General features: G+C 42.4%; 1 protein-coding gene across 2 annotated transcripts in view; it reads left to right on the top strand.

The window, feature by feature from the left end:
* Positions 1-18035, top strand: part of si:dkey-91m11.5 (PH_BCR_vertebrate and RhoGAP_Bcr domain-containing protein) — a 42595-nt gene that overhangs the window by 2994 nt on the left and 21566 nt on the right. The window contains exon 2 of one of the 2 annotated variants that reach the window (XM_015971872.3): positions 16862-17040. In XM_015971872.3, coding sequence (XP_015827358.1) covers positions 16862-17040 — 179 coding nt within the window. Of the gene's footprint in view, positions 1-16858; positions 17041-18035 lie in introns of both variants that reach the window. The other variant, XM_015971871.3, reaches the window with a different exon arrangement.

Here is an 18035-nt window from a genome sequence, read left to right as displayed (position 1 = left end):
GCGATTCAGCAGAAGGAGAACGGAGTACTTTTTGGTTTTACAGAAGATCCAGTCTTAAGCTTTATGACATGAAGCACATAAGCAGATTGTCTGGTACATAATGCTGTTCAGATAACGAGAACAATCACAAAGTCATTATGAAGGTGGGTATTTAGTCGCTTTCCAGAGTTTTATACTTTCAGAAATGATGTAGGGTTTTTCAGAAATCCGTAAAAGCGATTATCTTATCATGTACTGTGATATAATGTAAGCAATACTCCTTTTTTTTCTTTTTTTTTTTTGCTAAGCACGCCCCCGTGCAATAGGAAACTGAGCGCCGACCAGAACTAACCAATAGCGTTAGACAACCGCTTACCTGCTGCTTCAAATTTAAGGAATACCTCGGCTGATGCAGAGTTGATGAACTTTTCACGGACAAGAACGGCTTTAAAATGTAAATATATGAAAACACAGCATGACATGAGAATAATACTTGTAAAACAGCATGTTTTAACTCTGTCGGCTACAGAAGCACATTTGTAAACAAGAAACGTGAAGTCGCCATCTTAAAAAACCAGAGCAACAGACTTTTTGTGTGATATGCTTGTCAGCCACTAGATGGTGCCATCGGCTAAGAGAAATACTCCGGAAAGAGACTTTAAATAGTAGTAAAGGGTCACCTGATTGTAAAATAAAATGTTTTACAAAGAGGTCAGGGGTCCTAGAGTTAAAACCACATTTATCTTGTTGCTGTTGAATAAAGGCAGCTTGGGGTGTCGTAAGCCTGATTCATGCTTCTGCGTCTGCGTCAGTGCGGAGACACGCAACGCCATTATCCGTCCTTGCGGGCCTGCTGGAGACCTCCGCAAGGACGGACGGAGTCAAGCTCTCTTTTCTAAACATCCATCCGTGGAGACGGACAATGCAAGCTTGTGATTGGTCAGGGAACTGCTGTCGTCTACACCGCCGCCATTGCGCCCTTAAAAACATAAAGAGAGCCGAGAATAACTAGCGGCAGACACGGAGCAGCTTGAAGAATACCTCGTGAAAAACTCTAAAAACATGAATGTTTAATTCCCCGTGACTGGAGGAGTGAAAAGATGCGCAGCAAGCGTTTTATTTGTGGACGGAAATGACAGGAAATGTTGGTTTAGAGGTGGCGAGCGCATGAAGAGGTGGAGGAGGATGAGAGACAAATTTGTCTGTTAAAAAGTCTCTTATATACAAAAAAACACAATATAAACACACTATCTTGGACCGATACATGACAGGATACCACAGAACAGCGCTACGCCCTCTGTTGTCCTGCCGGGGAATTGCTTTGCAACACTCCCCAGGAGACGGAGAAGTATGAGGGCAAAGTGTCTCCGTCCGTGCGTGTGTGTCTCTCCCTGTTGGAGCTGACGTAGAAGCATGAATCAGGCTTAACGGAGCACAAGAGCCTGTGCTGTCTCTGACCTGCTTTCTTATGTAAATAGGTCATGTTATAATGGCCACAGAGAAACGGTTTGTTGTGAGAAAAGCTGATTCAACACGTCATAAACAAGACACCTTACATCTGCATGTCCCAACCGGTCCCAACCCACTTCAGCCTCGGCTATGGGGAGCCTAAGTCACACCCATCTACTTCCGTACCACGGGTTCCCGGAAGAATGAAAAAATGAATTCAATGGGGCTAAAAACGCAGTTTTCTAATTCCGCTTGTTATGTGCCATGGATTTCACATATGATGTCCGTGAATTTTAAAGATGCATTTTGATACCAAGAATGCACTTATTTTCGAACAGGGGGAAACGCTATTTTAGGTTTTGTGTGAAAATGAGTCCAGAACTACAAATGTGCATCACAAAAGTGACGTCATCAAACCAGACACAGAGAAAACCGAGGGAAAATGGCTCTTTGTTCAGCAAACTTCAAATTCTTCCTTCAGGAGGAAAGAACCACCATAAATATGTCATTTGGTAAGTAGCAGCTACACTAGAGAAGAGGAGGTTATGTGGTGACGTGTCGATTTCTAGTTTGTAGTCATGCTAATTACGAACTTTTACAAGGTAATAAATCTCAAAGTACGTAACTGGCATGGTTGAAACACCGATCATTACTTTTCATTTAAATTGCAGTACAACATATGTGCGATCCAGGGCGTAAGGCAAAGCGGATTAGAAAATAGCGTTTTTAGCCCCGTTGACTTGCATTCATTTTTTTGTTCTTCTGGGGACCCATGGTACAGAAGTAGACTTTGGCTCCCTATAGAAACAATGGTCACGGTAATGCTAATGCAGAATAACACTAGCATGAGCTACTGCTAGCATGAGCTATTGCTAGTATGAGCTACTGCTAGCATGAGCTATTGCTAGCATGAGCTACTGCTGACATGAGCTACCGCTAGCATGAACTACTGCTAGCATGAACTATTACTAGCATGAGCTACCGCTAGCATGAACTATTGCTAGCATGAGCTGCTGCTAGCATGAGCTACTGCTAGCATGAGTTATTGCTGGCATGAACTGCTGCTGGCATGAACTGCTGCTAGCATGAGCTATTGCTAGCATGAGCTGCTGCTAGCATGAGCTACTGCTAGCATGAGCTGCTGCTAGCATGAACTATTGCTAGCATAAGCTACTGCTACTACTGCTAGCCTGCTGGTTACATGAGAGGAAAACAACAAAGAAGAATGTTAGTTTACACCTAAAGTTCCAGGATGTACTGGAAACATCCAGAATTTGAATTAAGGCCAGATATATCCATAGCTTTGCTATTCGTTTATCTGTAAACAGTTTACAGCTGTACACACAGTTCAGAAAGTCATCAAGGTAAACTGGCCAATCAGCATCCAGCTTATTTAATATTCATGTCCTGGCTGAGTGGCCGGAGAAAACCAGTCTTTCCATGGTAGGGCTTTATTATGGGGTTGTTTGGCCATTAATCATAGCTGCTGGGCCATTTTGAGCCCCAACAAGGCTTCATTTGCTATAGGGAGACAAATTCACGCCTATGTACTTCTGGACCATGGGTCCCTGGAAGAACGAAAAACAAAAAAACGAATGTCAATGGAGCTAAAACGCTATTTTCTAACTCTTCTTCGCTAAAACTCTATTTTCTAACTTCTTTTTCTTCTCCTTTTTCTTCTTTTTCTTTTTCTTCTTTTTCTTCTTCTTCTTCTTCTTCTAACGAGGGGAAACGCTATTTTAGGTTTTGTGTGAACATAAGTCCAAGACTACAAACACGCATCATGAAAATGACGTCATTGAACCAGACACGGAGAAAAACAGAGGAAATATGGCTGTAAGTTTAGCAAACTTAAAATCCTTTTTTCGGGAGGAAAAAAAACATGAATCTGTCCATTTTGTAAGTAGCAGCTACGCTAGAGGAGAAGAGATTCTGTGGTGACGTCATATATGTGACGTGCTGATGTCTAATTTGTTGTCATGTTAATTACGAACATTTACAAGCTGGTAAATTTGAAAGTGCATGACAGGCATGGTCGAAACACCCATCATTGGTTTTCACCTCTTTAAATACACATCAGGAGGATTCTTAGTTCTTGTGATAAGGGCTGAGATAAACGGATCACACTCACTTGGATACCTTTTACTTTTTATTTTTTGTGATACAAATGGTGCTAGTCACATTTATTTTTATAACCTTTTCTTCACCCTGTGACTAGTCAGCTGACTTCTCTATGTGTAACATCTGTATGGTTCCTCCTTCCTGTGCGTCTCAGAGTCTGACATTCAGCTTTTGTTCGGAGGTGGCTTGTTGCTGACATAATGGTGCAGCTGTCTCGTGGACCTTGCTCTGTGGATTACCAGAAGTCTGGATTTATTTTCTGATGTTGTAACAACATTATGGCGTGTGTTGCTGGATTAGGCCTCGGGCAGGGAGCCGGCTGGAGTTGAAATTAATTTATATATTTTTACAAAAATTGCTCTTTGTGACTCTTACAGAGCGTTAGGAAGGTTGTGTTTGTTCGCATCAGAAAAACAGACTTTGGTGTTGTAAAGACACTTCACTGAGCAGCTTTTACTGTAATGTACAATAAACGTGATGTCAGTGGCTAAAAGGCGCTGTTTGGTGTTTGTATTCTGGGATTTGTCACGGAATATGTGAGCTCTGCTGTAGACGGGAGTGGCGTGGGCCCTGCTGTGGTTGCATTGTGTGTCTGGCTCAGTGTCGCTCTGTCGCAGCGTAAGGAAACCGTGTGACAGCTACAGCTCTAAACGGCCACAAACAAAACAAAGCCTGTCCTGTCGCCTCTTGGCTACATGTTTCTGTTACTGAAACACTCAGATTTGACTCCTCTCCGTTGAGGAGACGGAGTCTTGTCTCCCGGTTTCTTGTTATCTAGGCCAAGTGTCAGCCCTGGCTGTGAAGAGAGCTGCTGATTGGCTGTGGACCTTTAAGGTGGCCAGCTCTCTGATGGGTTATTTGTGCCATAATTAATTATCATCATGACTCTGACATGCCTGTGGCTCTGCTGGTGTTCTGCTATGGCTGAGGACGGCTCTGGATGTTCAGACTGTCTCCTGGTTAATGGATTACAGTGCGTTAAAGAAAAGGCCAGCCAAACGGGAATAATAAATCTCCCATTAGGTTAATCATAATCCCTGCAAAAACCAGGAGATTGTCTTTTTGGATGCATTATAACTGAGTCAGTCTGGATATGGCACAGGTTTTTGTTTCATGAGCAGGTCTGTCTGGGTTTGTGATGTCATCAGTAGGAAGCGTCTCTCTGAAAGGTGACTGAAATCTGCCTGAACACCCTCAGACCAGAAGCTGGCATGACTTGCTGCCTCAGCAGGAGTCTCACCGTTGCTTGTCTAATTTCCTGGTTGTTTGTGGACTAATGGATATTTGAGGTCCAGCGAGGAAGCCCAGACAGACACGGCATTGTACCTGAACATTAACACACCTGAGCTGAGTTGGTCAAGAAAATGAAAGAATCCAGCCTCTCCCTTTCCTGAAGTAAACGGAGTCCTAAAGGAAGAAATGTTGGCGGTGCTTACGGGCAGCCAAGTTTGCCACCGTGTGTGTGTGTGCATGTGTGTGTGTGTATGTGTGTGTGTGAGACACCTGTTTTGGACTGGGTAAAGTGCTCACAAGCTGCCAGTCCATTAGTACACCAGACCAGGCCTGGCCAGCTGCTCACAGTAAAACCCATGAATAGCCTTTGTGTTCCTGCTTATCAGAAACAAAACAAAAACTCTTGTTTAGAAACTATTCGGGACTCTGGATTTGCTTGGCAGTCACTTTTACTTTATTGGAGCATGTCTCTTTACATTGTCAATCCATAGAAAAGAAAAAGTGATGGTTATGAGGTGGTGATACTCCCTCGTGCTCGGCCTCAGCCCTCTGGACCTGCAGGCTCAGCTCCTCTCCCAGGTCCTTCTCAAAGGGCCCTCTGTGCTGCTGGCTGGCAGGCCAAGTGTTTATGGAATGTCTCAGCTGCTTATGGGGTGGGGGGTGGCTAATGAAATGTTAAGTGTTGTATGAGTTCACCTCTCTTACAGCAGCCGTTCCTTTTGTATTTTATGCAAGTTATATACATTTTTTTTTATATCTTTATATGGTTTGCATACCTTTATAGTGTGTAAATTCCTCTATGGGGTTATGTATACATTTCTAGGGTTTAATGGGGATGTAAGAAAATATTGATATCACAATATATTGTGATATTTTTCCTGCAATATTATTTCGATATTCAAAAGCCGTGTATCTAATTTTTGGAAGAACTTACATGCAAATATTTGTGTATTTTCTTTTCTTCTGGTGTAATTCAAACACCGACCACTAGTTGGCAGCAGTGTGCAGTGGGTTTTGTTTTCACCATTGAAATGTAAATCCCTCTATTATGGTTCAGATACCTCATGTTAGTATCAGTTTGGACTGTTTATTGAATTTTCCTATAATAATTTCATACTAAAAAGAATCGCTAATATCGTCAGGCTGAATGTATCGCAATATATCATGACATATTGTATCGTCTCTCCTGTATCGTGATACGTATCGCCATAATTTCACCAATACACATCCCTAGGGTTTATATACCTTTATAGTTTGTATCTACCTCTATAGAGTTATGTATACCTTAATAGGGGTTTTTATACCTCTATAGTTATGTATACCTTTTATAGTGGTTATATTAATTTTTAGGATTATTTATACCTTTTATAGGGTTTATATACCTCTATAGAGTTATGTATACCTTTTAGAGGGTTTGAATTCATTTATAGGATTATGTATACCTTTATAGAGTTTTGTATACCTGTATAGGGTTATGTAAGAGGGCCTTGACAGTTGCTCTCATGGTATGCCTGTATCTGATTTTGTTCTACATGTCTGTGTGTTTATCCTTGGTCAGGCTGTACTGTGGAGACAAATTTCTATGCTTCAGGATGCAGGGGCAATGACAATAAAGTTGATTTTGACATGGTTTATTTATACATTTATAGGGTTTAAAACTTTTGCTGGTTTATGAGATACTTTGATTAGAAAAAGATGTGCACATTGGTAAAAACATTATCACCCACACTTCCCTTTGTAGCAGTTGATGATTAGCCTGGCCTGCCAGACTCATCCTCTGTTTAATTCTGCACAGAGACGAGTCTGGCTGTCACGCTGCGAGCGCAGGATTGGTCCCAAAATGCAGAACACCACAACTTGAGGCAGGAGAGGTAAAAAATCATTTTATTAGGATGAGAACTGAAAAAACATAGACTGTAGGACACAAGGTCAAAAATCTAAAGTTCTGTAGACAAAACAAAGCTCTTACATGAGCCAGGATCTATAGTAACTAGAGGGGGACAAAAACAATGCTGACAAACGACAATGGACTGACAAACACTGAGGGACAAGACAGGGTTTTTAAAACACAGAGGGAGGTAATCATAGGAACAGGTGACTGGTGTGAGGAGTCAGATCTGGAGGGAAGACAGGTAACCTAAATGGGGGAAAGAATTAAGCAGGAGGGAAGATAACCCTTAAAAAATAAGACACTGAATAACTAAACCTAAGGACTAAGGACAAATATAAACAACTAATAACTAGAGGAGGACTAATACAAAATCAAATAGGAACTACCAGGGAGTGACTAGGGGGAAACATGAGGGAAGCCTAGAGAGAGCTGGGGATCATAATGAGACCCAAGGGGAGAAACTGGAGTGAGAACAGGAGGGGGCTGGGGACCAGAGGAACACAGAACATGACACTGGCAGGCCAGGCTAGTTGTTGATTATTAAAAAATATCTAACCTTAACATTTTCAGTTTTCTCAGCCAGAAAGATGCAGTCAGGGTTTATTAGAGGACTTTCTCGTTAAATGGTCCTGTCTGTCAGTTTCCAGGCAGATTGTGACTGAGCCAATCACATTAAAGCACATCAGATGAGCTCCATTCACTCATATTTAATCCTGTTCGGATATGAAGATGAATATTTCAGTGAAACAAGGTCACAATTTTTTTTATTACCACTCACGTCATCACCTGCCAGTTTGAATTAGGAATTCATTAATATTCTTTAAAAACAACTGGTCAGCTAAAACTGCAGCGCTATCCTTTACCCAGAGCACCTGTATGTGTGTGACTGACCAGACTGGAACCATTAACTGGCTGTCGTCCTCTGTCACAAGCAGCAGTTTGACCACTCTCAGCTATTTTAATACACTCTGATTAGTAGGTGCGCTGTGCTGGGCAGGGCGGCCCGTTTCTGACCCACTTCTCAACGACTGGCACTAATTTCAGACTGCTTTTTAACAGGTCAGAATCAAAGTCTGGTGGAGTTCATTCCCTCTTAACAGCATAGAGGTTTGAAGAGCCCTCCTGGTGGACAGTGGCTCCACATGAGCCATCATGTTTCAGTCCATTCAGGTGTCAAACACTGCTTTGCCTTCAGAGCATTCATCTGTCCATTCATTCAGTCCGTTTGTTTTATACAAAACCACAGTAGGTCTCTGTAAGAGACTGATCAGAAAAGAGAGGAAGGATTGAGCATTTTGGTTGAATCTTTTAGATTATGTGACACATCTTAGCTTTCAGTCTGTTAGAAAAGATCAAACTTAAAAGGGACATATTATGCAAAACTCATTTTTTGCATCCTTTTGTGCTGTTGGCCTCTACTGCCTCTATAAACACTCCAAACTTGAAAAAATCAAATAAAACATCGACTCTTTTTCTGTCAGCGTTTGGTTTTAGGAATTTAATTCCTAAAACAGGCAGTTTCAAGTGATCCCCTTTTGTGACATCACAAACAGGAGAGTTAGAATAGAACCACCTGTCACGTGCCGGAGAGCTGCTGCTTGATTATCTGCGGCTGCTCTACGAGCCCCTCCCATATATTGGATCTTTTCAGCTTAAAGCAGTCTGAGGTGGTATGGGTGGGCGGAGCTAGCTCCAGTTCCTTTTCTTAAAGTGGCAGAACAATGAAATGACTCATTCTGGATGGTACTGAGAATGTCGAGACTAAAATAGCTGAGATTGCTTTATGTAAGAGGGATTTTGTGCAAAGAACTTCATGAACATGTATTGACCATGGAACAATTATAACTTAAGAAAGAAAGGCAGAATATGTTCCCTTTGATTCTACCCTCAGAGGAGGAAGTCCTTTGATGGATGGAAGGAATATGAAAATTAACAAAAGAAACATGGGCACAGACACCATAATACATCTTATCCAGTAGTAAGATTAGAATATTTACAGCCTGACATCTGTACTAATGCACCACTGACGGGATAAAAGCAAAGTTTCCACACTAAAAAGCGATAATATCTCATGTTTGTTATTATTGGTCCTTTTTTCTGGTTCCACGGCTCTAGATTCACAACCAATACTTACTCTCTGGTTAATTAAAATCCACCTTGTGGTTTACGAGATATTCTGCGAACAAACGCAAAGTCATTTTCTAAGTTTCTGACTTACACTAATCGATGAAGCAATATCCCACTGATTCTGCAATGCTTCATTGGCTCCACTGTTACCTTTGTAAGGTTCAAGATCTTGGTTTTTGTGTTCAAAGCCCTAAATGACCTAGCACCCTTGTTTCTTTCTGGCCTGCTCACTCCCTGCGTACCAGCACATGCCTTGAGGTCTGTTGACCTGCTTCTTGTCACACCCCGTATGTCCTACAAGTCACTGGGAGTCAAGTTTATGTTTGCTCCTCCCAGGCTCTGGGATTCTCTACCCATCACAGTTAGACGGCATCCTCTCTGGACATATTTAAATCTCGTTTAAAGGGACTTTATGGAGTTTTGAATTTTTATGCTCGCGATTGCCCCCTCAGGCCAAAAGCGTAACAGCAGCTTCAATAGTAGGCTCGTGCACGAGGCGCGCATGCTGTACGTGCACACTCCTTAACGAAAATAACAGCTGAGACAGTCCCTTGTGTGTGTGTGTGTGTGGGGGGGGGGGGGGGGGGACGACAGAGGACAGGAGAACGCGCAGCTAATTAATTAAATAATTTGGTTCTGTACCTTTCTCTTCAGCACAGCCGACAAAGGTTTAAGATGGGTCAGTCCTCCGGCATGCTCAGATCATTCCCTTCCCTTGCTTGAAAAATTGTTCCCAAATGAAGGTTGAACCCACATATTTTTTATCTATGAGTTCAATGCCGTTCGGCGAGTCTCAAATAAAAATTTGGACATCTTACTGTAAAAAAAAATACCATTAATGTAAAAAATAAACTCTTAAAAAACTATGTTTGCATCCAGAATCGAACCCAGGTCTTCCGCACTAGAGTCCGCCGTCTTACTAGGTGAGCTATAGCATCAGTGACGTCTTTGGTATCTGTAATATTTATATTCCTGATGACAGCTGAAACAACGTTCAAAGAACGGTTCAGAGCTAAAATGGCTATTTTGTTGCTAATTTGCAGGAAATATCTAGAAGAAGGTTCTACAGAAAGTAGCTAAGGGTCCTCAGAAATGTAGCTAGGTTCATCACTAGGCGTTAGGAACAGCGACAAAGTCGCTGAGTTGGCACTACCTCACTCTCTGCTGCTAAAGCTACAGATAGCAAATGCTACAGGCTGGGCCTGAGCGTGAACGCGCATGAAGCAGCCTGCTCGACCCGAGCATCTCTCTTTTTCTGTGATTTTACAGAAAAACAGGCAATCACAGTAAAAATGCCAGGGCTCATTCTACAGGAGCAGGGCATTGCAGGAGAATGTATGAAGAAGACATTTATTATTTCTACACATGTTTTGGCTGTCAAACTTCCATAATGCCCCTTTAAAGACCTACGATTGTGCCTTGGCCTTTGGCCAGTGACTCTTTTATTGCTTTTAATGCTTCTACTGCTTAGTAATGATAGTTATATCTGATAATATTTTTGTCTTATTTGTTCTCATTGAATGTCTTTGTGCAGCACTTTGGTCAGCTCTCCTGCTGCTATAGAAATAAAATGGTATGGTATGCTATTATCACCTGCTTTTGTTTCAGTGAGATTGAAGCTTTTTACTGAAAAACACATGCAGATTTTCCTCTTTCCACGTGAAAATGCTCAAGCCAGGAGGATCTGGGGTCAGTCACCATGTCACATGCCCTCCTGCTCCTCCTGCAGCCTCTGTCTCCACGGTGATGGACAGGTCCAGAGGGGATTCCACTGGCTGGAACAATAAAGTGGTGCTAAGCTTTTAACAACATCCCACGATGGCATCTTGGTTTGAAGACTTTTCATTCTGGCTCCACATATCTCATGATGTGAGGACAAAAATAATGCCAGTCGGTGCCTTGCCCATTTACATGGCAGGCCCCAACAAGGTTTTATTTTGGAAGCTTGTGATGAAATCAGTGTCCATCAGCTGATGGTTGAGTGGAGAATCAATATGTTGACACATACTGGTGTTGATGGTATCATTAGGCTGTTTTACTGGTGCTGAAATGGGACAATATGGATGGTGCTATTCCAGTTCCAGCTTGGCTCAGTCAATCAGTGTCGTCACTGTTTGATTTTTACTTTTGGGAACTGGTGTTGATGTGTTCGGTCGATGAGGTTCAGGTACATGTCTTTCCCATGTGACCACAACGACAATGATGGTGTCATTTTGAAACAAAACACAAGCAGAAACCAGATTATTCATAAGATCATCCCAAAGGACGCTTCCTGTTTTAGACTGCGTGGCTTCACAGCGAAATAGGAGCTCACCATCAATTCAGAGGCAAAGGATCTGTGATACCATGGCTGTTGTACATCTGTCACCTCATCCTGCCCGTTTACTGGAGCTCTGTGTGTGTGTGTGTGTGTGTGTGTGTGTGTGTGTGTGTGTGTGTGTGTGTGTGTGTGTGTGTGTGTGTGTGTGTGTGTGTGTGTGTGTGTGCGTGTGCATCAATCATACATGCAGGTATCCAGGAGAAGTGCTTTGTAAGGACTTATCATCCAGAAAGCATAAAAATAATGAATTCTGCCTTCTTTGGCAACATCTCAGTTGGACGGGTAGATTCAACTAAAGTTCTTGAAGAACACAGAATTATGCAGCTAACAGACAATCTGAAACAAAATCAGCTTCTCTCTGATCCACAGCTGTCAGGCTCAGTTCTCTTATGTAATGTCATTATAAAGTATTTATTATGTTTCAGTTGCAGTTTAACAGATTACCAGCTGCACAGCAGGGCACTGGACAGGAGCAGCTTGGTAAATCTACCCTGGGGTCTTTACCGTCCTCTACCCTCATGTGTCATATGATGTAATTCTGGGGTTATTCTGGTGCTGGTCTAGGATTAGAAAAGCCTGACAGATCTACGTCACACTGTCACTTAACATTCATGGGCTCACCCATCTGGACTCACAATAGGGAAAGCTGGTTTTTTTGTGTGTGTGTGTGTGTGTTCTTGCTGTGTTTAGTTTCGAATTCCATCTTTCAGTTCTTTTTAAAACACAGAAAAGGTTTATTTACCTGCAACGTTTCGTTTGCAGCTGCAAACATCAGGCTGACTCAGATGGTAGCGTCACTTCCTTCGTTTATCTGCGGGCAGCAGAGGACGTTGTCACCCTCTGCTGCACCTCTCCCCTCTCCAATGATGCAGTCCCATGTGTGATCCAATGAGTAAACTCAATCCTCCCTGTTCATGGTCTCACATCACAGAGGGCATCGATGCAGCAACGTGACATAATGAGATTTTCTCCCTATGACTATGTCTATGCAGGACAATAAAGTTTTGAGGTTTTATAATTACTTCTGGGGGTAGAGTTGCAATGACATGCGCACTGCGTTGCCCTAGCGCCAATTTAAAACAGAAAAGGCGGACAGGGATACAGGGCGAACATTACCAGTAATCAAAGATGTACCCATTACATTTAAATCGGATGTCTGGGCTAATTTCGGTTTTGGGATCCTGGATGTGAAAGAATCACTTAACACAGTATTTGTTTACTATTTCTAAGTTCAGTAGTATTCTATCTTAAAGCTGCTCTACCGAAAACATTATTTCTTATATTATTTAAGTAATTATAGGCAGCACACTTTAAAAATTATTGCTCACTATAGTGAATAGATGAATGTTCTGTTTTTCAGGGATTTCGAAATCAAAAAGAAATTGAAAACTATTCTACTGCTTTTATTAAGTAATGAAAATTTTTGTGTGAAGAATCGTGATGCATTTCAGACTCAAATCGAATCTTTAGGCAGATAATCGGATCGAATCGTGAGGCAGGTAGAGATGCACACCACTAGTAGGCCGACGGAATGGCGTTGAATGTGTTTATGAATCTCCTAACCAAAGCTTAGTGCGAAGACCTCACCTTCACTTCTCACCAGAACTAATCGTTTCTTCGGATTTGCTGGTTCTGAGCAACATTCCACACTACACCATTCTCCGTCTCGTTCACCTTGGTTACACCATACATTTAGTGTTTAAGTTAGTCTGGTTTTAATTTGTTTAGTAATAAATCTTTAAACTTTTAAAACTTGACTCTCTCTTCTGTTGTCTCTGAATTAATACGAGGTTGTTATCTAATCCCTGCAATAAAAAGTTCCAATCTTCTGGTTAAACAGTACCCACAGATCCATAAGGGTGATTTCGTATTTCCTATGGAATCTTATGGCTTATTAAATAACATGTAAATTAAACCATTACAGTGTTTTAAAAAGAACTGAAAGATGGAAAGGGAAAGCTGTTGTTGGTTTAGCGTCCAGGAAACGGCAGAGAACGTGTCTGCTAGTAGAAGCTAACTGTTAGCATTAGCAACTCCACCACACAGCAGAACACCTCCAGGCTTGTGTTATTTGTGGTAGTAAAAAAATGTTGCAGAGTAAACAGAGTCAGTGGTAGAGTCATGTTGCCGTTAGCCAATCAGAGGAGAGATATCTAGATATCAGAAAATAAGACTCCAAATCCTGCGTGTGAAGCTCAGATCTGATGTAGTATTTTTCTAATTCCTAAAACTGGTGCATCAGTGTCCCCCCCCCCCCCCCCCCCCCAGAGTACGACTTGGAAGGCATTCGTTCCTACTAGAAACCACTGCAAACGTTTCGATTAAAGGTTCCACACCTTTAATCTGGGCAGTGCGGCTGCTGCAGCAGGAGGCTGTGCCTGTAGGTGAAGCTGTAAGCGTGAGGCCTGTTTGTGCTGAGATGACCTTGTGCAGAAAGCCTGTTTCCGCTCTGAAGCAGGGGGATTGATGAATTTCCCGGGCAAACCTGCCTGGACACTTCCTCAGTAGGCGTCCCTCTTGAGTCTATTGTAATGTTGACATTCAAACACTGACCACTGCCAAGTGAGTCGTGTCTATTTAACATAAGACACAAAAGGCTCAGTGTGTGAGATTTTTAATCTGTTTCCTATTTGAACATTTGATCTCTTTCTTACTCAGCGTGGCTCTGAGGATGTTATTTGTCTTTTAAACACAGAGTGACCCTTCACATGGACTCCCTAACTCCTCTGAAGCCGGTTGCCGTCTCTTCTTTAAGGAGTGTGTAAAGCTCTTTCCTTCTGGGTGGATGTTCTCCCTAATGTCCCGCCCTTTCATGGTCTCTCCAGTGTAACTTGTCTATATCTTTCTCCAGTTTCCTGAAGCTTGTCTTTCCTGTTTTAGTATAGCTGCGGTAAACCAGTTAAATGTCCTCCACTAAAAGCACTGCTAGACATCTTTGACATCATCCCTTTTGTGTAGAGCCACCTATTCTGATCCGTCCCTGGTGTCCGCCAGCTGCTGCATGCTAGACAACAATAATGCAGATAACAATGATTATAAGTGTTGGTGGCTCGGAGTGGCTGACAGTAATTACAGGATGCTCGGGCTGCTGATCGTCATTTTAAACAGGCTGAAGTTACGAGGGTGACAAGCGGAACGTAAGGGCTCATAAAGTGGATTCATGGTCACAATGCTTCTGATGTTCAGAAATAACTTAACATGAACGCATCTCACCGCTCAGCATTAATTATCACCTTAAAACATCTACACTTCTGTTGGTAGACATGCAACCACTTCCTGCTGCATCATTGAGTCAGTCAGACCACAGAGTTAGAGCAGTGGTTCTCTTCTTTTCTCTCTGATCTTTCAGTTAGTGTGGCTGCTTCAAATCACAGCTCCTGTTCATGTCATCTTTGTTATGGTGTACCTCAGGGTTCTGTTTTAGAGTTCTTACCATTTCTGATTGACATGCTCCCTCTTCAGCACATTTTGAGTCATTTCAAAGATGTTCCATATCACAGCTATGCAGATGACATTCAGCTATATATCTCTTTAAAGCTTTTTGAGGTCACTAAACTGAATGTCTTAGACAGTGTGAGGAGTAGGATGGCTATTGGTTTCCTCCAACCAAGTAAAGAATTGACTAAAATCCTTGTTTTTGTTCCAGAAAAACTTACAACTCTTGATTGGGGTAAATGTTACTGTGGCTTTACCTTAAATGGTCATGTTCAGTCTTTGGTTGATGTTTATACCAGCTTTAACTTTCTGTGTTTTAGTTTGAGATCTATGGATGCAGCTGAGCTTTTTAAAAAACAACTGAAAACTTTTTGATCTCTGCTGCCTTAGGCCCTGTCCACATGTAGCGGGGGATCTGCCAAAACGTAGATATTTTTCTACGTTTTGGCCTGTCATCCACACGAAAACTGAGTTTTTTCCCACGAAAACGGATCTTTTTAAAAACTCCGGCCAAAGTGAAGATCTGCGTTTTCGCCGTTTTGGGTGTCTGCGTGTGGACAGACAAAACCGGAGTTTTAAGGTCCGCAACGTCACTTTCCGCGACAAAAAAATGCTGACATCACGTGTGCGACCTGTGTTTACACTAGCCGACAGCATGGATGCCTCAGAGCTGCGCTCGCTTTATCAATTGTCCAAGCGCTTTTTGCTTGTTTGTTTCCGTAAGCGGAATTACTGCTCCTTGCGGAAGACCACAGACGAAGGACGAGGTTAAGAACGGGGGAAGTACTGCCGCCTACAGGTCTGGCATGTCCTTAACAACGTATTTATCCGGGTACGTGTGGACAGAGTTTTTTTTAAAAACGAGGTGGTGTGGATGCAACTTTTTGGAGGGGCGGATATTCGTTTAAAAAAAAAACCCGGCTACGTGTGGACTAGGCCTTAATCTTGACAGTTTCAGTGCCTTCCAGAGCGAGTCGTTTCAGGGCTCTGTCACTTTAAGAAAACAAGCTGGAGCTGGCCACGCCCCCCCCCCTCCCCCCTCCCCGATTCAGCTGAAAAGCTTTGATATCCTGAAGGGGCTCGGTGTAGAGCCGCTGCTCCTCCAGCAGCAGCTGTCCTGAATGTGAGAGGCGACTCAATTCTACTTTCCCTGTTTGTGACATCACAAACAGGACTTGTTAACATAACTTGATGGATGGATTTATTTAGCACGTGGAGTGTTTGTAGAGGCAATAGAGACCCATATGGCAGCACAAAAGGTGAGATTAGCATATGTTCCCTTTAAATAAAGAAGTTTTAGTCTAGGTGGATTCTGATTGGAGACGGTTTAATGCACATGTTTAAAAACGGAGTGTTGCGTCTAAACCTTCTTGACAGAAAACAACCACAATAAGCCTAGATGGTCATTTACTTCCTGTCTTTTCATATCTGACCCAAATTAAAGGTGATTTGAGTTTATTTTGTTTCTTAGTCAGGAAACTTGGATCTGTTCACTACAGATGTGAGTCGCCCGTCGTGGCAGCAGGCCTAACGTAACACAGTAGTTTGAGGTAATAAAACTATTTACTGATAAATGTTGGATCTATTCATTATCTGTGTCAGGTTTACATGATATCAGCTTCTATAATCAACATTAAAAATCCAACAATGTCATAATTAAACTCTCCTGGATGTGTTCCAAGTGTTTCCAGTTATTATTCATGCACTTCCTTCTGTGTGCACTCCTGTTTCTACATTGTGACTTCTGGCAGAGCCTGACCCGTGTTCTTCTTCCTAAGTAGTTTATTGTTAGCCTGAGTAGTAACTGCATTGTTGCATTCTCATTTGTAAGTGGCTTTGGACAAAAGTTCCTGTCAGACACGTAAACATTTCAGCTAATCAACCTTAAAGGCTTTAACTTGGTGGCTTTCACAGATACTGGGGTAAAACCTGAGCTGGTTGCAGCTGAGTCAGTCACAACAAGTCAAGCTCTGAGTGGAAACAGATCTTGTTAAATTGTCAGAAGGTGAGTTTAGCTGAAATCTACAGTCTGAACCGTGGTGAGAGTCGATTTCATTCTGAAGCTTTTAGTATTTCTGGGGCCTTGTCTTTTCTCTTTAAGCCCTTCAAACTAAATCACGACTTTCAAAACAAACACATATAAACTTCAGCAATCAAATAAGAACCTCAAATGTGTTTTAGACTGTTCTCTACTGACGGTGATGGAGTAACGGCTTCAGTTTGGTTTCCCAGAATTCCTCTCTGTGACATGACCCAGCAGTTCATCAGCTCACCATGTGACTATTGTGCTTTGTTTCTGACAGAAGCTCCCTACATCGAGAACCCTCCGTCTTACAGCTATGACCTGGAGCCCTCTGAGGAGCAGCAGCCTCGCCACGAGTCTCTGTCCTTCACCGGATCTCCTTCCTCTTCTCGGCGGCTCCGGTCCAGGAACCGGAACAGCCGAGACACCCAGTCCTCCTGTTCGCTGGAGTCCACACTGTCGGTAAAGTTGCTGTGACCAACCGATGTGGCACGCTTAACCATGTCTGTCAGCTAAAGCGATGCTGCTGTCCTCTCCTTTCTGCTACTGCATTGTCCTTCCTGCCTTCTCTCCACGCTCCGTTCCACACGGTTCCTCCTCCTGTGCTGAAAACGCTCTGCTGAGTTTAGTTTACACCCAAGTATGTGGAGCCCTTTCTAACAGCTTTTTATTTTAGGTCATTTTAGTTGGTTAATTTAAAATTTTAAACTGACTGTAGATCCAATTCTGTCCCCAAACTAAGATCTTCTAGTTTCTGACTTTGCATTTCTCATAAAGAATCTGAGAATCAGCACGTTACTGCTAAAATTAAGGCATATTTACAGCCTATACATTAAAGTGCTGTTGTGTAGTTTCCCTGGCGATAGGGGGCAGTACATACCTAAATCATTGCAAGCAAGTGGTACTTTTGTGTCGCGTAAGGCCTTACCAACGGATGGCCATTAGGGTCAAAAGTCCCTGGGAGCGTAACCTCCAGCAAAATGACATCACATCAGACGCCCTTTCATCACTGGCAATGAGTGAAGAGGTAAATGTGTAAAACAACATTATAAATGTTGAACATTTTGTAACTGTTTGTTACAAATCAGTAAGTGCATTTTGTCCTCACAGGCTGCAATAGTAGGAATGGTGTATAAAATGGCGTCACCCAGAGACTTGGGCCCAAACTCAGCACTTGCACTGCGCCCTGCGATCTTCAGCAAAGTGCACTTGGAGAAAGTGTGCAGTAAGGCTTCGAGTGTGTAGTACACAAGTGTGCAAATAATTGCTGAATTGAGGCAGGAAGTGTTGAGTCATCGATCGCAACGCATGCCGGGATGCGGGTCTCTGTGATACTTTTTTCAAAAACCTTTATTAACAACTTTTAAACAAACTGCCAAACAGTTATTTGAAATAAATTTACATTTATTGCTGCTTTGTCTAAAAGTTTTAGAGCACCAACAAATCATCCTAAAATG

The sequence above is a fragment of the Nothobranchius furzeri genome, chromosome 17 (assembly GCF_043380555.1).
Source record: "Nothobranchius furzeri strain GRZ-AD chromosome 17, NfurGRZ-RIMD1, whole genome shotgun sequence".
Lineage (NCBI taxonomy): Eukaryota > Metazoa > Chordata > Actinopteri > Cyprinodontiformes > Nothobranchiidae > Nothobranchius > Nothobranchius furzeri.
Note: the sequence above shows the minus strand (reverse complement) of the source record. Positions and strands in the feature narration are given on the sequence as shown.